Consider the following 25,391-nt stretch of genomic DNA (forward strand, 5'->3'; position numbering starts at 1 on the left):
AAAAAGTAGGGTTAAATTTCATCTACAGTCAATAGCAAAACAAAAGAAGATCCAGGTAGGTACTATATTTTTTGTTTTTCGTGTTTGTTTATTATTATAAAAGTAACTAAAATGTAAAAATTAGAAACTTTTTAGGTTAGATTAGGTAAAATAATAAAAAATTTCCACAAGGTTCAATTGCTAGCAACTTGTGAGGAGCCCGTGTGTTACGTAATTTGATAGGGTAATGTGAACTACATGTTCGCCAAGTGATTTACAACTTGTATGGTGAGAATATTAGTTAGACATGGTTCAAGAAGCAATAAAACTTAAGTAGAAACAGATGTATACTGTTACAAGGTTTAAGCTATTTAGGATAAACAAATGTAGTTATTTAGGAAGTTTTAGATATTACATAAATGAAATTTTATGATTTGGAGATGAAGAAAAGTATTTTTAATCTTAACATGAAAATCACTTTGCACTTAGAACAGTCAATTTTTTTTACTCCATATATCATGGAGAAATTTTTAGTGGAAATGCTTGTTTGAAAATTGGACCAACTATTTGTTGGAGAGGGAGTGTTGATTAAAATTCTGTATTTACTATGTGTGTCTATACAAAATATGTAAGTCTATTGTACACGAAAAATCAAATGTGTTATAAAAGTATTTGTACTCAAGATATGTCTGTGTACTAATGTCAGTCTGATTCTAACTGAAAAGTCTTAAGTGTAAGTTGATGTTCACGTGAAGATTAAAAATACTTTTTTTTCCATTGTACAGTTTGTATGTGCATAACCTCTAGGACCTCCAAAATGCATGTGTACAGTTTTTTTTGTACTCCTGTATATTGTTTATGGTATTTTATTTTCTCCCCCACAAACTGTCCTTAAATCAGCAATGTAGGGTATAATGAATAGTTAATAACTGTAACATCTAATACGTATTATCATGCTTAATGGAACTCTGTGAAAGGTAGTGGGATGCACACATTGACCCTTTCTGGTGCACATAAAGTTAATGGGCTCTGACTTGAATTTATAAGATGAAACTTGTGTTGATTCATCCTAAACCTTGAATTTTCTCTTTGTCCAATGTAATTTTTGCCACATGCTATATCATTATCAACATATAACTAAAATTTCTAGACTGCAAAAGAAAGATATTTTAATTCGAAACATAATCATTTCAGCTGTGTTTCTAATGATATTAGTATTGGTTATATAATCTGGATTACAGAGTTGGCATCATAAGTTCTTACAGTGAGTTACACCTTGTCTATTTCTAATATTTTGTTTATAGGTTGTCCATAAGCTACAACAACATAATATTACCTACAGCTTTTCTAATAGTGTTAGATGTACAGAAGGTGATCAGATTCTTGCACTCTTTAATAATGTAACTTTGAGGTGTATTTATTAATGACTGAACACTTCTATTTGTTTTTTAGCTTTTGAAACATATAATTTGGAATGAAGTATACAAATGTCAATTAGATCACCTGGATAATCTCTATTTAAAATAAACATTTGTAATTCATTTAATCTGACACTTTTTTTAATGTTTGCAATCTGTACTATTCTTTTTGCTAACATATTTAGGATATTTCTTTTGATGTGTCTGTGCTGGTTTCTTCTAACATCTAAATAAGTATGGAAATTGATCAGTATCTAAAGAGTCATTGTCAGATATTTCCATCCATGTATCCAAGACATTTGTATTTTCATAAGCCCTTTCAAAAGTAAATTGTTTGGATCTATATCATTTACAACTTGACTGAAGTTAAACCATTTTAAATCCAACAATCATCAGTGTATCAGCCAATATAACAGCACAAAAGGGCTAACATAATTTCATTATTTTATCAACAATGGTATACAACTTCTCTGTTAGGAAGCCCATTATTTAAATAGCATATAGGTAAGTGCCATGTAATTTCATTATTTTATCAACAATGGTATACAACTTCTCTGTTAGGAAGCCCATTATTTAAATAGCATATAGGTAAGTGCCATTTTTGTACCCATGGTAGTAGTATTTAAAATGTTTGAGAGAAAAAAACTGGAGAAACATGCTTAGTTGAAAAAAAAAATTTTTGAGATTGTATAAGGCTAATAATTTTCCCAAATTTATAGAGAATATTTATCTCAAGATTCACCATTTGTTCCAAAAAAGTTTCAAGAAAGTATCATCTCATCAGTAAGTAAGAAAGGAACTTGAAATTCAAAAATTAAGATTGAAGTAAAAGCATTAGAAATTCAAGCAAGTTACTACTTTAGCAGAAGTACAGAAGATTAATTGTATGGTGATTGCAAGTATTTTAGCAAAAAGCAAACAAAACCAAGCTGAATACTTCATAAGAAAATGAAATGAAAATTGTAAGGAAGAAGAAGAATAAAGTAAGACAATTTGGGATAAAAAACAAGATTTATTTAAACATGTAAAAATTATGCCGAAGAATATAACCCTGAAGAATATGAAACGGTCAGTATTGAATATTTTTGTCTCTGCCCTTTTTAAGAATATAGAAGAGGAACAAGCAGATATTACCCCATTATGGAAGTTAGAAAATGGAGAGGCGTATGAAGTCAAGGAAGTTACAAGAAACCGTCCAAAAACGTATATTGGCAACAACATTATAACAACCCATACTACCATTTTAATAACCATTCTCAGAGAAGTAGCTCCAAAAGTGGGAAAACAAAAGCATTCAAAAAACTTGTAAAGCCAGTTTAGGAATGATCAAACCAATTAACAGATAATGAAGAATGCACCAGTAGCAGTAGTGTTCACCAAGTTCTCAACCTTATTGTGTTAAATATCTCTAATATTTGGTTTACAAATAATTAAATATTTTTATTAGAAAGGGTTTATCTTATTTCTCATCAGCAAACTAATCACTTACAAATAGAACAAGAAGTGAATGTTTACCATTATTAATCAAATAATGAAGTCAAATGTTAACTCTTATGTGATGTCACATTGGCTCAAATACATTGATGATTGTTGTATTATTTGGAAAAAAGATTTAAGCTGGTTAAGTTTTAGTCAACTTTTAAGTGATCTAGGTCCAAACATTAAATTTATTGTTGAAAAGGCTTATAAAACTATACATTTGTGGATATATTGATTGAAATATCTGACAATGGCTCTTTAGACACTGATGTCTTTTATAAACTGACCAACTCCCATGCTTATTTAGACGTTAGGAGTAACCATCCTTGAAGTATCAGATTAAATGAATTAAATGTTTTTATTAAATAGAAGTTGTTGTATATTTCATGCCAAATTTTATGAGTCAAAAGTTAATAATCAGTCAAAAGTGTTATTACATATACCAAGGGTTGTGTGTTAAAATTACGAGTGCAAGACTTTAAATGCCATAAGTAATATCAATGTTATTGTAGTTTATAGGAAAATCTAAAAACATAACTGTTCACCTTGTTATAAGCAAAATACTAAAAATAGACCAGGTGTTACTCATTGTACAAACTTAAGATGTCAGCTGTGTAATCTAGGTTATATTACCAGTACTAATATCATTAGAAACACAGATGGAACTTTATATCTTTCTCTTGCATTCTAGAAACTGTATTTATATATTACAATGTACAATATGCAGTGAAAGTTATGTTTGCCAAACAGAAACCTTAAGATTTAGAATGAATCAACACAAGTTTCATATCAGAAATTTAAGTGAGAGTCCACTTAGATGCTCAAAACATTTTTACCCATAACTTACTATAAAAACCTTTCGTTTTTTGTTTTCCATAAAAGTTATTTAAATATTTTGTGGATTTTTTATATTTTTAAATCATGGTTTATTATTTCCAAGTTTTAATTGTTTATGGATTTTTATAAAATAAATTAATTTATTTTAGAATATTTTTAATGGAATAAATGTGTGTGTGTTTTGACTTTGTTAAAAATTATATATATTTTATGTATTATTTTTAATTAGGTTGGATGAAGAACAATGTTAAATATGCAAAACTGCCACCAACTAAATAAATACAAATGATATTTCAAACATGATGGTGCTTGAATATGTGTATATTACTTATGCTGTAGAAGATTGCACCCTGCCCACCAGTGGTGGAGCTATATGTCTGTGGACATACAATGCTAGAAATCGGCTTTCGATACCTGTGGTTGGTGGAGCGGTATGTCTGTGGACTTACAATACAAGAAACCGGGTTTCAATACCTGTGGTGGACAGAGCACAGATAGCCCATTGTGCAGTTTTGTGCTTAACTTAAAAAAAACAACAGATTACACCCATTTATATATATATATATATGTATATATACTTTTTTACATATCATGCTTGTAAGTGTTGACAGTACCAAGTTAATTATAAAAACCTGTTAATTTTATTATGTATTTATGAATAAGCTTTCTTGCTTTCTTTGGTAAAATGATTTCACAAAAAATTCCTATTAATTTCTTGTCTGTTTCAGTGATGCTGTTTCCTGTAACAAAGCTGTTAGAAAATCGTTGCCTTCCAGTAAGAGAGAATCCTGTTCATCTAGAGGTATGATGTTCTATGCAAAGCTTGCTGGATTGAGTTAATTCTCTCTGGTACACTCGTGTTAAAAAGAAGAAACGTTTTTATTGCAGGAAAATGTTTTAGGATTTAAGCTTAAAATCAATTCTAATTTTTAAATAGCATAAAATGAATAGTATAGTACACATTCATGTTTTTATGTTTCTGTTGATAGTTTCATTTAGTGAAGGTAAGACTCAATTCTGAGATATTTCACCACATTTTTGTTTTTAGGCCTACTTCAAGCAAGTGCAGATATTAAACTGTCAGCTTGTGGAACTTAAGTGCTATTTTAAGAATTCATCCAAAAATTAGACTGTAATATATAAGTACAAAGCAAAGAAACTAAATTAACAGAACATCCAAAATAGTAGTTTTAGGTTACTTGTTAAAAGATATGATACAGTAACTTCAAGTGATTATTTTATCAAGAGTTGTAATAAAAATAAAGTATGCATTATCAAAAGTGCATCATAAATAAATTTTTGAAGAAAAGAATTTTTTTATAATAAGGTTTCTACTTAAGAAAATCATTACTGTATTTGCCCCTTTAAGTGCCCAACCTCTATAAATTTTGAGAAGGTACTCTCCCTCCTCTCACAAGATTAGCTTTTCTCATTTTGTGCTGCCCTCTGTATGCAAACTTTTTCAGAAATGCATGCCACAAGCCTTCATCATCCCTCTTTTGGAATCCAAAGTTCCAACACATCTTTCATGTAAATCAACATGCATCACCTCTCCACCAATAGGTGAACACTACTATCACGTGACGTATGTGACTCCCTCTATGTGCCACTATCATACTATCCCTTTTCATTTGGCAGCTGTCAAGTTCAAACGTTTTTTCTTGCATTGTTCAGTTACCTTGAAGTGGTTTGATTTAAATTTTTTTATATTTTTCTTACCTTTATTTACTACACTTCACAGTTGTGGAGTTAATGTTTTTATTAAAACATTACTTCCTCATGTTTGCCACTTATGGATTCCAAAGTTACAATCACTATTTCGGGTACTTCGCCTGCATCTGATGCAGTATTTTCACCCACGGGTGCAGGGAGATATGTCATTGCTCACTCACCAAGAGATTCAGGGGTATATGAGCCAACCTCTCTTGCCTGCTTCTGCCCCACTTTCTCCTGAGCCTTTTGAGCTGAGCTGAGGGTGTTAGTATGCATTGCCTTGTACCCCATAGACTTCAGATCAGTCCTCCCTTGCTTATCATCAGGTGGACTTTCCCTTTCTTGACCAACAATTGATGTGGTCGGATTCTACCCGTTTGAGGGGCAAACCCAGATTACCCTGTCTATCTTACCCAAGCCCAATTTTCTCGCCTTTGTCTCAGTGTCATGACCCCGTTAAGGTACCTTTCCTACCTTCAACTTCTGTCAGAGGCTCTTCACAGGAACTCTGAGAGGTTTTCTGCTGAAATCCTCTCCATCCTTACTTCTAAGTTGGCTCATCTGTCATCTTCGGCTCTCGTGCTTCAGAAATGGTTTGCTTGTTGTTGGGACCTCTTATGCCATCAACATATTACCCTTACTAACTTAGTAGCTGCACTGATTCCTGTCTTCAACCTCTTCCTGTTCCACCCTTCTGCAATGCCAATGTTAGACTAATTACTTGATGATGCATGATCTGCCAGCAGCAGTACCAGTGACTATGTAGTTGGTTCAAGCCCAGTGAAGGCTCATCTCTTGAATTTCGTTCATCAGTGGGGATCTTTTCTTGTCAATGTCTGGGTTCACAGAGTGCTTTTGGAGGGATGCATTATCCCCTTCCTCTCCCTTTCTTCCTTATCCAGTGTTCCCATTACCTTCCCTTCTCCTCAGGATTCCTCTACATGCCAGTGTGTGTCAGAGGCGGTTCAGGACCTCATCACACAACAGGCTATTCAAACAGCTCCACAAAGTTCATGGGGATTTTACTCCCACCTGTTTGTGGTTCCCAAGAAGACCAGGGACTGGCATCCTGTCATCAATTTATCCTGTCTCAATTAGTATGCTCACACTCCTTGCTTTACCATGGAGACATACCTCTCTCTTTGGTGGGTATTTTTTTCAGGTCTTTGGATGACAAAGGTGGATGTTTCCAACACTTACACATTTGTGTGGCAGAGAGTTCACGTCCATATCTTAACTTTATCCATCTGGGGGTCATATACCAATTTTACAGCTTACCTTTCGGCCTAGCCTCAGCACCATACATGTTTTGTCTTGTGGTCCATGCCTTTGCTCAGCATATTCATGCCATGGGGTTGTGCTTCCATGGTTTTGGAGATCAAGTGAACCCATCACATAAGTCTTCATACAGGTTTTGGGTTGTCCATCTTACCCTTTCAACTTGTGTTGTGGGTCACAGAAGGTCTACATGGCTTGTTTCTGCTTCTGTCATGAGTTTCCCTTATTTGGTGATGAGGTTATTTCAGGTTAGTTTCACGGTTGCGGGGGTTGAATGCTTGCAATGGACTTCCCTCATATTCTTGGATCCCTGGCATTAGGCTACCTTGTGAGTTTCTGTAGTCGAATGATAGGTTTCCTTATGACCCTGAGGTGAAGACAGTATGATCTTCATCCTACCCTCGCAAGGATGTTGGTACCCAGTGAGTGAGGTTTTGGATGTAGTTGACTTACCGAGTATGGTCAATTGTGCCCTAGCCAATCTACACCATGGGATACATCCTCACTTGCCCACTTTTCATCGTGGGATTAAGTGCTTCTAATTTCTGTTTAAGATCACATTGCTAAGCTATCCTCTTCCATGTGGATGTGTTCCCTTCATGTTCCACCATGTCTGGTCTTCCTTATCATGTCGATGTTCTTGACAAAGAGATACATGGCTCAGATGTGGTGCTGTGCCCCTCCTCAGATCATCTGATCTCTTCCTCTCATTTCAGGGGTGTCCTTCTGATGCTTCCAGAGGATATGTCTTCCCTCGTACAGGTTCCTCCTCCATTTCAATGTCAGATTCAAGCTAATCTTGTGAACAGAAGAAGAGTACCTTATTGGAAGTTTTAATTTTCCTAAGTGAAAATGTATTTCCTATAGGTACTTCCCTCCACTTGCACTTCTAACCCATCCTCTCCACAATCTTCTGGTGCTTGCATCTTCTGCCAAACTTTGAAGTGATAGTTTGGTAGTAGTGCCTAGAGGAAGTCACATGCATCACCTGATAGTAGTGCTGTCGTATTGGTGGAGAGGTGACGCATGATTATTTGCATGAGAGACGTGTTGGAACTTTGGATTCTAAAAGAGGGATGATGAAGGCTTGTGGCATGCATTTCTGAAAATTTTTGCATACAGAGGGCAGCACAAAATGAGTAAAGCCAGTCTTGCAAGAAGAGGGAAGTACCTATCGAAAATACATTTTCACTTAGGAAAATTATAACTTACCCCTCCCACTATTTTGTGAGAAATTATAAATCCTAGTTGGCCATGAGATACATATGTGGCAGGATTTGTCTTTAGTACCAAAAAATATATATGGGTTTATGTCATTACTTATGGAAAAAGAATGTTGATTATAATTCCGAATTTACTATGTGTATCTACACAAAATATGGCAAGCTTTTAGTAAAATATACAAATCTGTTGTACGCAAAGATCAGATGTGGTACCCAAGATTTGTTTGTGAATTGACAATGTGATTCTGACTCAGAACTCTGACAATTCAGAGTACAGGGTGATATTCATATGAAGAATTAAAGTACTTTTGTCTGTTATACTGTTTTCATATTGCATTTGCATAACCTCTAGAACATTCAAAATGTATATCTACAGATTTTTCAGTATCCCTGTATATTGCATCTGGTATTTACTTTTCTCTACCATGAATTTCACTAAATCAGCAATAAAATGAATAATTGCTAACTGACATCAAATACATAATACCATATTGAATGGTGCTCTGTAAAATGCTAAGGCATGTACACTTTGACCCCCACCTGTGCACATAGGGTTAAGTGGGCAAATATAACACTTTTAAAACCTGACTAACAATTATCTCTGATCTCAGTCCTCTAAATCACACTGAAGATTATGCATTACAATACAGAAGGCAAAAAAAATATTTTCATTATCACACATTTCTTGCATGCATGAACAGTTACACAGTTTACCTATGTTTAATTTGGATATTATACAAAGAAAGAAGAGTCAACTGTGATGTTGCTCATTTTTTATCACTGAATATTGACTAGGTTTTCTATTTTCCATCAGAGTAACTTATTTGTAGTGGAGCAAGTTCTTTTTATAGTGACTATTAATAGCATTTATAGCTACATATTAATATTTACATAACAGAGGTTCCTGCAATTTGATACTGCAGTGTGATAATTCGAAATGGAGCATTTTTGCCTTCAGTACAGTTTCTTATGTACTGCTCTCTTTATTCTCTTTGTACATCTACTTGTTAGAGGGTGTAACAAATTGTACATGTCATTCTGTATGTGATTTTCTTTACAAGCTTTACATTTGTTCTGATTTCCAGGACATGATTGTGAATCAGTGCTGATTTTATGAAGAGATCAGTCGGGTGTAATCTCGTTTTCAGCTGTTTTTTAGGCAAGTAGTTTTTCATGAAAGTTACTTGGATTTTCCACTGATTTTATGTGAAATGAAAGATAATACAAGCATTTAGAAAATTTGTTTTGGCCATTTTTGGTTTTAACCTTAACTAAAGATTTATTAAGGTTAAGGATAGTTGATGGGTTAGTGTAAACTTTTGATTCATAACTTTGGTCTGAAGATGGACCTTGAGTTCTTCGGGACTCAGAGAATTCTGGTTTTACACTTGCTTGAAAACCTTGAAAGTGCCCTGCCCTTCCTCTTAAGTCAAGGCTTTGAAAACCTTGAAAAGCATACCTTTTATTGCTGAAGTTTTGGAAAAGTGTAAATTCTGGTAAAAATACAATATTGATAACTCTATCTCCTCTTTTAGAAAATCTGTTGCTATTAAAAAAAACTTTATCATATTGGTTTTCAAAATATTTCATATTATCTATGATCTTCAAATCTGACCAGATTTCAGCAATTCCCATTTTGTCAGCCCTACATTTCAACATGATCCCTGAACTCATTTGTTTTGTTCTTTTTACTCCTAATATTAGAACAGTAGCAGCTAAACTTATTTTTGAATCTTCTATACTGATTTTTAAATCTTTTAGACTTATTTTTAAAACTAATTTGATTTCTTATGCTCTGAATCTGTTTCCAATTTCCCCAACTCCTTACCACTATGCAAAAGAGGAGTGGCAAAAGTGAATATCAGAGGTAGTATTCAAGTGGTATCTCACTGAAATACATAGAAAAAATGGAATATTTTACACCAGTTTAAATTTAATGGGGTCAATAGAGGACATTTACAAATAAGGTGATTATAAAAATTCTGTAGATTTCATGTAGATTATGATTGTTTGAATATTTTGACTTTTTAATGCATTATTTATGAAAAAAAAATCTGCAACTGAAAAAATTATAAGATGCAATGATTTCATTGTAGTTGGGGATTAAAAATTTCTAGGATGAAAAAAATGATTGAATGTGTGTTTGTGTGTGCTCAGAAAGGTTTGACAGTTATTAGTGGTCAATTCCAACCAACTAAACATGATGGTGAGGGTCTGCCACTTCTCAGAACCTGGGAATACCTAAGTTTTCTCTCCTGAAGGTATTAACCAGCACATTCTGAAAATATATCTTTTTACCATGAAAAGTTTGAACAAACTAGTGAACTTATACCTCAGTTTAAAGCTGATTTACTGCTCTTTGCAAATCTTATAAATTAATAGTAATATAGAATTTTAAAACTTTCTCACTTAACATTGTTTATTCTATTTTAATTAAAAACTTTGTCTTCCTCTTTCAAATGACTAAACTCAAATCTCGAGGCATAGTGTTCATTATTATGATGTTATACTAGGCCACATAAAATGTTCATCAGTGCTGAGGTATAGTTTACTCAGAGTCATTGAAATACACAAAGTTACAAATGCTATACTATGTTTTGAATCAATCAGAATTCAACATGCTTGTAGTTAAAGGTTGGAATGCGTTATCTCGGCAACTGTGAACTGGTTTTAGGAACCAAAGTATTCAATTCTTCACAAACGTTATGACTATTAATTTTCTGTGAGCAAAAATTGTGCCACTTTAGTTCTTTTGCAAGAAAATCACTTGGATTTTGATGTTCCTGAAGAAACAGCACTTAGATTTCTTCTAAATACTTTGAGTATCAACTTGATGGATCCATGAAGGTTCAAGAAGTCTTAATATAAAATGATAAAAACCCTATAAGGGTTAAAGGATTTTTCATTTATTTTGAGGAATCTTCTGTCTTATAAATTGTCCACAAGAGGTCAGAACTATCTGCTTGACAGATAATGCACTTTTCTAAAGTTAAGGTTAATTTTGGTTTCTTGGGAATAAAAATCAGATGATCAAAACTCATTTCTGACTGCAATTTGCACTACTGATGATGAGAGAAAAAACAAAGAAAAACAGGTAAGAGGTCTCCTAAATGTTAATATGAGCCCACAAAGCCTGTAATTAAAGAATATTAAAAAATTGCATAATTTGCCTTCAAGGAATTAACTTACAAATGCAACTTACTTACAAACTATTTTGTTTATGTGAATGAAAAGAATGGGTTTGAATGCATTCTGTTTACATGTGACAATTAGATTTCAGCTGTGTGGAAAATCCTATTAGGGTGGAACTCTTTTGCATTACATCATCATAATGATTATTATGCCTGGAGACTTGAGTTTGAGGTCATTTGAAAGAAGAAAACATCTAGTTTTTAATTAAAATAGAATAAACAAAGGTTGTTAAAAAAATGATTTTAAGGAAAATAAAAAACTTGTTGATCACCTTGTAATTTTCACAAATGTTGGGATATTTCATGCTCCAATTCTCAAAAAATCGTATTTTAGTACCAATTGGTAACAGATTCACAAAGAGCAGTCATTTATCCTGAATTGATATATAAGTTCATTAGTTTATTCAAACTTTTCACAGTGAAAAAATTTATTTTCAAAATGGATATGGTTATGTCTTCAGATGAGAAAAGGTAAGTGTTCCCAGCTCTTGATCATCATGTTTAGTGGGTGTAATTTGACTTGAAACAACTGTTAAAACTTTGCTAGAAGACACTTTACATCTTAGAATTAGTCATCTGAACCATGGACTGCCATGATTTACCATAATCCCAAATCAACAGTTTTAAATTTTCTAACTAGTCTTTAATAGAAAAGCATCTTCGTACAGTACCTCATGATGTGAAAAATATCTAAGCAATAAAAGTTGAAGTATGGGATCAGACATTAAGAAACCCATGTGACCAGTACAAGACAAAATGTGATTAAGATGTAATAGGGTAATTTAAGAAGTGTTTTCATGTACTCGGCTTAGTTTTATTCATGAAATTGATTTTGGTAACCTTTGGGTCATAAGGTCACTCTGAATGGCCATTTTATTATTACACTTGTCTTGGTCTCTCTTCTTTATTATTATTGTTTTTTATTAATGTAAATAGTATAAAATGAAACTACCTATTAACCTTGTTGAGACCAAAGATAATGAAAATAATTATTATCCCTAAAAATAAAATAAATAATTGATTGCTATCACAATGAAAAATAAAAAGAACGATATTCACTCATTAATACAAAGTTCTTGTAAGTGGACTCACATCCGAAATCATGAAGAACCCACATGAAACATCTTGCAGAAAAGATGCATAAAGATAGGCACATCGGTCTTCAGTCATACACCTGACTGGAAGACGTATGTTTTGTTAAGTACTGTTTATTAATATTCTTTTATTAAGAAAATTGTTGTTTTCTGGCTGGTACTTAGTGATAGTGAATGACCCTGTGTTTTTTTTGTGCAGCATAGATCTACATGTATGTGTATGTGCAAAAACACTTTTTTTTTTCTATGAGAACTGTTATATTTTGCATTGTTGTTTTTTTCTGTCATTCAGGCCTAACACAAGCTATTTTGTCACCCTAGGCAAGTTCTCAATCTGCTGCCCAACCCCCCCTTTTTTTTTTTATGCAGCAAAACTGTATTACTAGGTAAATCTTACATATGGCTATTTATTTATTAGAGTCTGAGAAATGTTACAGTTATAGTTATTATGTAACTACCATGTTAATTTCTAAATTTTGCAGTTCCAGCACTTTTATTGAGGTGAAAAGACATCAAATTTTGTGAAATTACATGCTTGACCAAAAATTGTTGCTAGCCTAACCGGTATTGTTCTTCTTATGGTTAATCAATTCCAGCTTGGAAAGAGTACTCTATACACTAGCAATAGTGACAAAATTTTAACAAATAATACATTTGCATTTTACTGTTCAAAGCCATTTATCTATGATATTATCATTGTAACCTTAATACAGCAGCAAATCTTTTTAACCATGAAATACAAACTTAAGATTAGAAAGATAAGACCTCAAACAGAGATTCAATGCTTAAAGAAAAGTATAAAAGCATATGAAATAAAGAAACAAAATACAAAGCACAATGTATAACAGTCCTCAAAAATGATTACAAATCAATCATCAAAATAGCCTTTAATAAAAATTATCACACACACAATAATGCATATTAGAAGTTTTTGAACAAGAAAACAATAGTCAAATTTCTAAATTATAAAATGAAATTAACTCTCTAAGAACAGTTACATATATATTAAACACAATTCATATAAAGAAAAGATTGAATGTTTTAAACACACACCCTAATTACAAGATAATAAATATACAAACTAAACTCACAAAATAATTCACCTGACACTCAATAAAATACAAAATACATTTGTTACTCAAAAATAAAAGAAAGTAGAACTTAAAACATACTGAAATTTATGTACAGTACTAAAATAAAACGTTTAAATGTACATGACAATTATAATACAAAATCAAATTTACTAGATACAAAAAATGAATTCTTAGTGATGGCTTTGAAGTAATATAAATATTAAACAAACTCTTTCAAATATTTGGGCTGGCATGGCCAGATGGTTAGAGCGCTCAACTCGCAATCTGAGAGTCGCAGGTTCGAATCCTCGTCCCACCAAACCTGCTTGCCCTTTAAGCTGTGGGAGCATTATAATGTGATTGTCAATCCCAATATTCATTGGTAAAAGAGTAACCCAAGAGTTGGCAGTGGGTGGTGATGACTAGCTGCCTTCCCCCTAGTCTTACACTGCTAAATTAGGGACGGCTAGTGCAGATAGCCCTCGTGTAGCTTTGTGCAAAATTCAAAACAAAACAAATCAAACTTTCAAAAATTAATCACAATAATAATCTCACAGAAAACTGCAAGAAATACCCGTATATCTGACACTTTTTAAAACAAAAATATATTATAAATCATGTCGATTGTTTATTCAAAGAAAAGCAAGCAGGTATATACAAAATATACATGACTTACCTAGAGCAAGCACAAAGCTTCACTCTCCTCTTCATAACCAGTTCCTCAGGTACTGCAGTTGTCTTGTGATTTAGATACCATAGTGGCTCTCTTGATGTCTCAGGCTTTGACCAAGACCATCTGTGTGTGTGTGTGTGAAATCGGTCCACATGTGACATATCTCCTCCACAACACAAGTATTAGCTGCAGCTGGTCCTCTACCCTGTTGAGAGAGTCCAAGCCTCAGTCCATATTGCATCCATCTCATGACAATTTTGCTTGTAGATGGGGATCTTCTGTGACATGGATTTGTTTGTTATCCCCTTCAGCAGTTTTTTTAGGAGTTGATCTCAGGAACACTTAAATATTGATGCCTCAACCTTTGTCAAGTTAAAAGCCCCATCTTCTTGGCTTTGTTTGGATGATGGTAAGTTAATATTTGTCACAATGTCTAAACTACTGTCTGTGAATTTCAATTACTACTGATAATATTACTAACTCATAAATATTTGAATTTGATCTAGTCAAAATACTTTACACCACTCTTACCAAAAAACACTAGGTAAAACTGTGTCTTCTCTCAAATATATTGTTTTTTTCATTCACTACTTGCCAAATATTTTAACAGCAAAACTGAAACATTTTCTCACCAGTATTAATGAAAATAACAAGTAGATTTTATCTTCAAATAATACTTTCAGGTTAGTAACGAGAGTTAATCTCATATCACAGGGTTATAACATCCAGATGAAATCCTTTATTTACTTAGCAATTGTATTGTTTGTATTTGATCCATTCACATGATACAATACTTATGAATGACTTGGTATAACATCCATATATGTATGTAAGACCACACATACATTTATTCATAAATATGTTGCCATATACCTGTATCATCATTACACATTGTCACGTACTCTATTAGCTTAAAATTGACTGCCTCTGGCTCACGCACAAATTACTTTCATAACCTCCTTGGGTTACTTTGTAAAGCAGTGACTCGGAACTAGAGTTTACCCTGTTTTCGTTGGCTTTTCCACTGCATTGATAAAGAACAAAGGTAGCTAGAGTGAAATCAATGTACCAGCTTTCTTCACCATGTGTTATAATGCACATACCTAGAGTAAGCAAATATTTTTGAAAATTTCTACATTGAAATAAGACCATAGAAAATGTATGGTATGCTGACATACCATATCTGTGAATCAGTGCATTTTAAGAAACTTAACTGACCTTCATTTCCTGATTGTTGAATGGTAAATATCATGATACAGTATTTTTCATGTGGTTAAAGTCATGTTGTTCCCAACCTATAGCATTCTGGAGGATTCCATATTTGAATTAATATTAACATTTTATTTTGTTAACTGATACACTGTAGGACATAGGGTTCCCAAGGTTGTTAAAAAATCAATAGATTAAAACAATTTTCAGTTCCTCAAAAACAAATCTACACCAGAACAATCCTTGCCATTGTAAAAGTATTGGAACACCCAAACTTTGTTACTTCAGACACGGCTTTACCTTAACTCTTACAAAACTTTCAAGTATCCTGAGCTCTTTTTTTCATTTTAAGCTCTGTATATGTTTTATAATATTGAAAAGACTAGAATTTTTGTTGATGTCATAAACAGTTGATACTTGAATTGCTGAATCAGTTTTTACATGTTCCGACATTTGTTTGTGGAATATGAGAGAAAGTATTTCTGTTCATTTCTATTTTTTATACATATATCAATTATTTGGATATCATTGAAACAGAGAAACATGACTTTGTGAAATGACGATAAAACAATCAATCTTCATACTGTAATGAAGTTTCTAAAAGTATATGGGCCTTCATGAAATCATTATTCTTCAGTAATGTTTGTCCTAACTTGGAACCCTTACTGACTCCATCAATCAGATGATACATGTACATGTCTCTCATTAAATATGAAATGTATTTTTACATAAAAATTGTTTTAAACAACAAATTTGTTTTGTGATTTAGTTTTTACTGTTGCATCTAATGTTTTAAGAAAAGTTATTAAAATGAAAGGATCCCAAGTTATGAATAACAAAATTTCCAGTTTAACTAAATTCTTAAAATCACACATAATATAATTTTATAATAACGGTTTCTCACCCTGAGAAGTTGGAAGTTTTGTATTAAATCTGTTATTTCTTGTAAAGACAAATTGGTGTATTAGGATTTAATACCAAAACTAGTTTTAACAATTTCTTGATCTAATTTGAAAAGTTATAAGCATTTTGAAAACCCATAACTGTCTTTACTGTCTATTCATTTTAAGTAAGTGAACTGTGTTAAATAACTTTGTATGTCCTATTATTAAAAAAAACTTAGTATTACTGGATATCCTTTATGTATGATTGCTAATCCATATAAATATCAACATCTGTAAATATCCTCTATGTGATTTTGATAACCCACATAAATACCTGCCAGTTGGTTCAATTGTTCTGTTAATTTCCTTATTTTGTTTTATTGTATTTTGATTTAAGTATGTATTACCAGCATAGTTGCACCTTTATGAAACTTTACAAATTTACTGTTACCTTCCAGAATATCACAATTGTTTCCCATTGTGATTTTTCTATAAAGAATAAATTTGCTGTTTTTTTATCTGATTTAATACTTACTAGAAATTTTGTTCTTCTAGTTCTTCTTAAGATAAATCTTTTTTTTCTTATTGTATTTTCTCAAAACAAAAGCTGAAACCATCAATTGAGGATATGAATAAAAGAATAAGAGAATTTAATAATTTTTAGTTGCTTTTATGCATTTTCTAATACACAAAATAAAGTGTATTATGAAATATCAGAAGTTAAGTAACAGTTATATCAGTATGTAAGAGCTTTTTCTATATCAGTTAGTATAATCAGCCAAATTGTAATAACTGATTAAGAATTATTTTCAAGTTATTACTAATTTATTCCAAGTCTTAATTACTGTAACTTTTGTAATTCTGTTTGTGACAAAATGTTATTTTTTGTGGTTTCTGTTATTTAGTTAAATACAACCAGTAAGTGGAACAACATTCTTCAAATTTAAATTATCTTTTAATTTCCTAAACATAGTTTTTGGTACAAAATAAAAGTATATTCTGTAAGACAAATTTCAAAATATGTTTGAAAATTTGTAAACATAGTTCATGAAGAAAGTTCCAGGTGATCCTGATCCATTTCTTTTATGGATTAGAATATTTATAGTATAATTTTCTAATACAATAATTTGTAGTCCAGTAGTTTAATGCTTATTTCCCAAGGTTTACAGGCCAGGTGTTTTTTCTATCGTCATAGTTCATCTGGAATCCATTTTAGTAATTTTCCCTTTCCTATACATTGCCCGCATTGATTAAATAATTCCTCTGAAATTATGTAAGTTCTCAACACTGACATAGTACAACATTTTGTCATAAGCTTTAACATAATTGTAAATATACTAATTGCCCGATATTTTATTGCCAAAAAAAGAAAGCTGGATAGTCATGTTTTTTTAATATATATATATATATAGTAATGGCTAAATATTTATACTTATAACTGTGACAGCCTCTTATAGCTAAGTATATCTAAGTAATAATGACATAATGTTGTGAGCTTTCGTCATTAGAAAATTCACAAAAAAATAATTTTGAATGCCTGGGGCTAATTATGAATGTATTAATAACAGAAATCTTAAATTTGTTGTATTTTCAGTCTAGTTTTATATAAATAATTTTAGAACCAAAAAATAAAAAATTAAATAAATTAAGATGCTGCAGAAAGAATAAATGTCACATTTTCATATTAACCAGTGCTAAAACACATATGAAAGCACTTTTGAGAAACTAAATTTTAGTATTTCTGGCTATAATATTGATTATTTGCTTTTTTTGTGATGTTGTTACATCAGTTAAACTATAACAAATCAATGCAAGGCTTTTGTTTAAATGTGAAAGACCTTAATAAGTATAGCATTTGCATGTTTTTTAATACACAGTGAGTTTTAGCACTGATAAATTTTGTATCAATAAAGTATTGTTATCAATGATGTTTCTCTGTTGCTTAACAGAATTTCTTGAGACTTGTGGTAGTCTCTGTAACAGGCTTGATTGTTACTGCTGTGCCAAATTTTGCTAATCTGATGGCCTTGGTGGGAGCTACATGCTGCACATTATTGGCCTTCATCCTACCTGGGCTCTTCCATATCCTCTTATTTAAAAAGTGAGTATTTATTTGTTGTGTGAATGTTGGTTTGATGCTTACAATGTAATTTCTTAGATTCATTCATTGTCTACACTAGATCTGAACAATTTCATTATTATATGTAAGCTCATGAGTATTACTGCTTTTTCTTTTACCCTTACTTTGTTTACAACAAAATTATGTTTTCTAGTTCCATCACAAGAGGAGAATGGCTCTTTGATTGCTGGCTAATCTTTCTTGGTATTCTAGGGTAAGCACAGAATTCTTGGAAACATAATAAATTATTAATGTTTAAATGAATAAGGAATTAAACTCAATAGCTGAAACATCATCTGAGGTGTAATATAAAACATATCAAGCTCCTGTTAGCTATTCAGCTGTCATGTACTCAAGATTTGAGCTTTTTAAACTATCTAGATTATTGATCAGGAATAGTAATGATTTATGCCATCATAAGTCTGTTTTGATTTGAATTTTTCAAATGTATATATGTATGTTGTTTTTAGAACCATAGCTATTTATTTTATATAAATAGGACCTTCATATATATATATATATATATGTATGCATGTGTGTGTGTGTATATGTATGTATGCATGTGTGTGTGTGTATATGTATGTATGCATGTGTGTGTGTGTATATGTATGTATGCATGTGTGTGTGTGTATATGCATGTGTGTGTGTGTGTGTGTATATGTATGCGTGTGTGTGTGTATATGTATGTGTGTGTGTGTATATTTGTGCATGTGTATATGTGTGCGTGTGTGTATTAGTTGTGCGTGTAGTATATGTGTGTGTGTGTGTGTAATATATATATATATATATATATATAAATGGCAGGAATTGCAAATGTTAAAAATATTGCTTCAATTAAAAGTTGTATTTACTTGTTGTCAGTTTAAGAAAAAATTTTATATAATGCTTGATAACTGGAAGCTTTTTTGTAAAGCTATCAACTTTTATGAGGGATTAAACATTTTTGTTTTGATATTTAGAACAGTTATTGGTACAACTGATGCAGTGATTCGTCTAACCTCAACAAGTAATGTTCCAGTGTCTTCAATTGCCTTGAATGTCACAAACACTAGTGACTTGGTTTTGTGAAAGTTATACTTTATATTTGATATTATCTTTCGAGCTGAATTGACCAATCTTCTGAGTAATGTCTCATGGTTAAGGTGTTCATTTTACTGGTAAACTAATAATGAAGCAATTTCTTTTTATATTGCACTATGTTCCAATTTTCTGTTGATATAATTTTGTTTTTTAGATGAATTAATATGCTTTTCCAAAGGTACTTTTTTTAGGTGAGACACTATAATATTATATAACTTGTAATTTAGTTATTTTAATAACAGAATAAATGACACAGAGGCTTGAAGAAATATGATTACATGCAATTGTCCAAACCACATCACTTGGAGAAGTTATTTCTATTTGAAAGTGGAAATGAAGTTACTCTGAGCTTTGTTGGTTTTCATGATAATGAGCTACAAACTAATTAGTAGGTATAAACGTTCTAGAAATGAAGTAAAAGTTTTGTGTAATATGTTTGTATAGCATTGAGTTTTATGTTTCACTTTATATACAGTTACTGTTTTACCCTAGCTTTCATCACTCCAAGGTTAGAGTGGCCATATTCTAAGTATAACACAATTATTTATTAAAAAGTCACTTTGAACCTTTTCTGTATCAAAATATTGTCTAGAAAAATTACATTTAAAATTGAAATAACTTGTTTAACAAATTGTAACTCTGTAGAGCTGTCCTTTCTAAGCAATATATCTTTTAATTTTGTAACAGGTTTCCAAATAACTTGTTTAACAAATTGTAACTCTTTAGAGCTGTCCTTTCTGAGCGATATATCTTTTAATTTTGTAACAGGTTTCCAAATAACTTGTTTAACAAATTGTAACTCTTTAGAGCTGTCCTTTCTGAGCGATATATCTTTTAATTTTGTAACAGGTTTCCAAATAACTTGTTTAACAAATTGTAACTCTTTAGAGCTGTCCTTTCTGAGTGATATATCTTTTAATTTTGTAACTTGTTTAACAAATTGTAACTCTTTAGAGCTGTCCTTTCTAAGTGATATATCTTTTAATTTTGTAACAGGTTTCCAAATGACCTTTCATAAAATCAAAGATCTAATTTGGAAGGAAGTTATGAGATCAAATAAATAATTAACATTTTGCATGCAAACAGTTTATTTGAAGTGCTGGTCATTCATATTAAAGCTAAAAGTCATTCAAGACCTTGCTTTCATAGCTACATTCATTACATTTAGATAAAATTTAAAACAAAACTAAGTTTCTGCCCCACCCAAATAAGTATTTTGGTCTCATAGTGAAAGCAAAACTAGTGGCATATAGGTACAAACCAATAGCTTGAAGGAATCAGGCTTACTAGCTTAGCTGTGAAAGTAGTTCACCATCTTAAACATGGTTTATAAATTCAGATAAATCCTGCTTTTATCTTTCTGGTTTTGAAGAAAAAGCATAATTATGTTCTTAAGAACCACTAGACAATAATGTATATAGCATAATTGTTTTAAAAATTGTTAAGTATTTGTTTGGTTTTTAGAATATGGATATGAATTTAAAAATGTTGATGTACTATTTATTAAAGTAGTGTAAATGTGGCAGACTTGAAACAATTAATGATTGTGCTGTTACATGGAATGAAATAACTTTTACTTGGTACTGCTATAAAACATAAATATCTTACAAGTCCTTATTTAGGGATACTTATGCTCTGATATGTGCTGTGAAACCTATAGGCCATTGAATAACTTCAGCTAAAGTACATGCAGTGTATGTGGGTTACCTGATCTAGTTCAAATTAGTTTAAAACCTAAAAGCTTGTAAATGTCTGTAGCAACATACAAACAAATTGTCTTTTTTTTTTATGAGGGTCAGATTACTCCATAATGCTACAATTAAAGATTGATGACTAGTGTTTTGTATATGATTGTGCATTAACTGAATTCACAGTTACTGTGCTTGCTACTAAAGTTTCAGAACAGATGATGTCAAACAGAATGCTATTTAGCATGAATGAGTTAAGATATGTTTTTGAGTTCATGTGGGTTATCAGGAATTCCATTTACTCCTGACTACCAGTAACTAAAACAATAATGAAAATAATAAAATGTTGCATTCTTGTTAGAATTAAAAAGGTACATTTTGTTTTCCATTTTAAAAATGAGTTATTTCATAATTTATAAATCCTATTTTGTTGGTAAATTATACACTGAATTTGTACTATAAAGTTTGGCTTTTAAATAGTGTTTGTTCAACTATGTGCAGAAGGTAGGTGTAATAATGTACATTTCCATTTCTTATCAACAGAAATGGCTTTTAAAACTAACTATGGAGGAATTTTAATATTATTTTCTTAGAAGTTCATGTGAACAGTGATTTATATAGTGTGCATGTCTAATTTTATTTTTCTAAAGTGATTTAAAGATAGATATCCTGTTTCAGGTTTTGTTTATTCAGAATTCTTTGGCTTAAAGTTAAGAGGTCAAGATTTTGAAGGTACTCAACACTGTTGAAGTATTCTTCAAAATATTTTTGGAAGTGTTCTTTAGGCAGAATTATAAAAATTATTTGTGAAGGTTTATAATCTAATTTCCGTTCAATAAGTCGTATTGTTTTGCTAATGGCATTTCAATATTGTTGTTTAATATCTTTATTAAAATAACCTTAGTTGCTTCTTTCTTTCTTTCTTTTTTTTATCTGACACCTTTTCTTTATGGCCATCTCTAGTGTTTGGTGTACACTCCAGATTCCACAGTGTTTTAGCTATATTAGCCCATATTCTCTCAGTGAAGAGATGACAGCTTGTTAAAAGTGGAAAATTAGTTAATTAATACTGTACTAAGTATTTTAAATATATTTCTTTTGGTGAGTTTTCAGTTTCATATGCTTGTAATAAGAATTGTGCAAAAACTAAAAATATTTATAAACATTTTTTTTATCCCCCTCTAACAGTTAGCTGGTTAATCTCAAAATGTAACTTGTAAGCTTTTCAAATTGCAATAACACGGTGTATAAAACTTTGAAACTTAAAACCCATCAGTTAACTATTGTTTTAGTGATGTTTTACTTTTATAAGCAAAGTTACATAACATTTTCTGTAAATAAGGTTTTTGATTAATGAGTGTTCATCTTGGTAAATTATGTATGTGCACACAAGTCTTTAGAATGTTTTAAATACCAATTTTTTTTTATTTACTTGGTAAGGGTTGAAACATTTGTTTTTGTAGCCTCTTTTAATAAAGAAGTGTTGTAGTATCAGAAGTAATATTTTATAAGAACTAAATTGCAACTTCTGAGTGTAAATAAAACTATTTTTATTTACATATTTCTGTCTTTGTGTAATCTGTTTACTTAACTGTTGGTAAACCTTTTGGTAATTGTATTTATCAAACTTTTTACATTGAACATAGAAGCACTGCATATTGTTTTACCAAAGTTTGCATAAACCGATAAATAAGCTGTATTTCATGTAATTATAACATTCATGTTTCTTATAGTTATAAAACACTGTCTGTCATATCCTGAATGAGCCCTTGTATTGGACAAAGGCTTCTTTGCTTTCACTATTAAGATCTTCAAATATATTACCAAAGTAAATATGGCTAAATGCTATTTTCAGAATTTGTCAAAACACTGCAAAGTAAGTGATAAAATATTTCTACACTGTTTCATCTCGATTACATAGTATCTTTGGGTGGTATACATTTTATCATAGTAAAATAGTTCCACAGCATTTCATCTGGGTAATGTAGTGCCTTCAGACAGTATACATTTTACCATAGTAAAATAGTTCCACAGCATTTCATCTGGGTAATGTAGTGCCTTCAGACAGTATACATTTTACCATAGTAAAATAGTTCCACAGCATTTCATCTGGGTAATGTAGTGCCTTCAGACAGTATACATTTTATCATGGTAAAATAGTTCCACAGCATTTCATCTGGGTAATGTAGTGCCTTTAGTCAGTATACATTTTATCATGATGAAATAGTTCCACAGCATTTCATCTGGGTAATGTAGTGCCTTTAGTCAGTATACATTTTAACATGAGGAAATGTTGTGGAAATATTTTCTCTTACTTAACCTACTTTTAAGTTTGTTTTTTTTAAGCTTGGTGATTTTAATATATATTTCAAAGGATGCTGGTTTATTTTTATAATAGTGAAACAGAGCTACTACTGTTTGCAGTAGTTTCTGACGTTGCATCCATAAAGCTGGCTTTTTGTCCCCCAGTTGTTCATTCACAAGTCTAAAAACCAGGTGTCAATACCCATAGTGGGCACAGCACAGATAGCCCATTGTGTAGCTTTGTGCTTAATAATAAACAAACAAACAAATTAGTGGGTGTTTTTAATTATTTTAAATTTGACCTTTTTTCTAATTTCATATTTTTTGTTAGACTAACTGCCATATTTAAGTGTAATTATTTTGTACCAAGTCAATTTATTGTTAAATTGTTTGGTCCTTTGTCTGGATAAATATGATTGTCTAAATTATTTTTTCTCACAAACAATACAAATACAGATAAAGAAGTAACTACTAGACATGGTGCACTAACAGTTTATTTATCTTGAACTGGATCCTAACCTGACTTGTTTGTTGTGCTATTCATGAGAAAAACACAAGTGTGCTTAATAACATACTTTGAGCTAGCAAATTTATAGAATGATATATATTTAAGTACCGTTAAGGTAAGATAATGAGAACTTAAAATATAAAATAAAATTAATTTAAATTCTGAGGACTCCATATATTAAGCAGTCAAACTGACCAGCGAGCAATAAACTACTGATTAAAAGAGAATATGTGCTTTTGAATAGCTTTGTCGGCTGAACTACAAAGAAACTAGGTTTCTCAATTAACAAAGGTATAAGGTAAGATGACAGGTAGCAATTAATATTAGACTCAACGTAATAACAAAGTCAAGCAAAATCTTTTTAAAGATTCATTTCACTATAAAGTGAAATATGTTTTAGCCATCTAACAACGTATCAATTAGATTAGATGAAAATGAACAAATATAGAACTGAGAAAAACTTGTTCATCGATTATTTGCTTACCACAGATTGCATGTAGGAAAGGGGTTGATGGTGTATTTTGAATCAACAGTAGATGAAACAGATTCTTGAGCTTGTCAGAATAGCTCGTATGATATTCCTAGGAGGAAAACTCGGATCCATGTCAACTGTGCCCTGAAAATATATTTTTTATGTTATAAAATGTTCACATCTGTTTTGGTGTTATCTTTATGCAAACCACTATATTGTCTCCGTCTTGATCAAAATAATTAACAGGCAAGTATAGGCTGTGGCTGTGTTGTTCTCAGATGAAATTGCTTTCCTCCAAAAGGAATAAACTGGATTCAATGTAACACAGTGAAAACAGCCATTATTCAAGAACGCAAAACCACGGTGTGTATTTATTGGACGAATGACAGTTGTCTTTACTGCGTAGCTAAAAGTTGTTCATTATGTACGAGTTTGTTCACGTATATACATAAAACTATAATATTACACTTTCTTAGGGTGATTTGTGCTACCCGAGTGACTCTTAGTTATCCCCATTAGAAAATAAGAAAGGTTATAGTTTCTGGACGTTACCTGTCCGACAAGTGGAAAGACAAAGGTGAATGACACAGAACAATAGGTTAGCTAGATCGAAAGGAACTTGATGATTTGTCTCACTAATGTATCGTGTGAAAACTAAATAAACGAAAAACTTTGAAAGATATTGTGTTAATAAAAAAAAAGTATACCTCAACCCTGTATGGATCTCTGATGTACTCATTTAACACAAGTGACTCATAAAGTGGCACTTATGTTGAAAATACCAATACCTATTTTAGTATAATAATATATATATATAATATTAATTTGTCAGGAATAAGTTACGGTAGCGTCACCATTCGTGAAATAGACTAATTAACAAAATAATGCTATCCACTTCTCCTAACCATTAATTCTGCCAATCTCTGGACCTGTGGTCTTGTTTTTAAGCGTGTGTCGGTGTGTACAAACAACCAATTTAATCAAACTGTTTACTACAATACAGTTCCACCTTCTGGAAAACTGTTTCAAATTGAACATTAAAACCGTTTAAAGAGATATTGCTTTACTTAATTTGTTTGAATATGTTTTTAAGAATTATGGATCGATGGTTTTAATTTTTCTCTGTACCTTTATCATTTGAAACATTTTAATTACACTACTAATAAGGG

The 25,391-nt window shown here is 31.4% G+C and overlaps 1 protein-coding gene and 1 pseudogene across 1 annotated transcript in view; both read left to right on the forward strand.

Moving 5' to 3' along the window:
- LOC106469086 (amino acid transporter AVT3B-like) overlaps positions 1-22,495 on the forward strand; it is a 103,222-nt gene extending 80,727 nt beyond the window's left edge. The window contains exons 11-14 of the mRNA XM_022397495.1: positions 4,442-4,515; positions 18,001-18,152; positions 18,325-18,384; positions 19,130-22,495. Of these exons, the coding sequence (XP_022253203.1) occupies positions 4,442-4,515; positions 18,001-18,152; positions 18,325-18,384; positions 19,130-19,238 (395 nt within the window). The 3' untranslated portion in view covers positions 19,239-22,495. The remainder of the gene's footprint in view (positions 1-4,441; positions 4,516-18,000; positions 18,153-18,324; positions 18,385-19,129) is intronic.
- A 277-nt stretch (positions 22,496-22,772) lies between these two features.
- LOC111083007 overlaps positions 22,773-25,391 on the forward strand; it is a 12,801-nt pseudogene continuing 10,182 nt past the window's right edge.

This window comes from Limulus polyphemus, unplaced genomic scaffold (assembly GCF_000517525.1).
Source record: "Limulus polyphemus unplaced genomic scaffold, Limulus_polyphemus-2.1.2 Scaffold3291, whole genome shotgun sequence".
In the NCBI taxonomy this organism is placed as follows: Eukaryota; Metazoa; Arthropoda; class Merostomata; order Xiphosura; family Limulidae; genus Limulus; species Limulus polyphemus.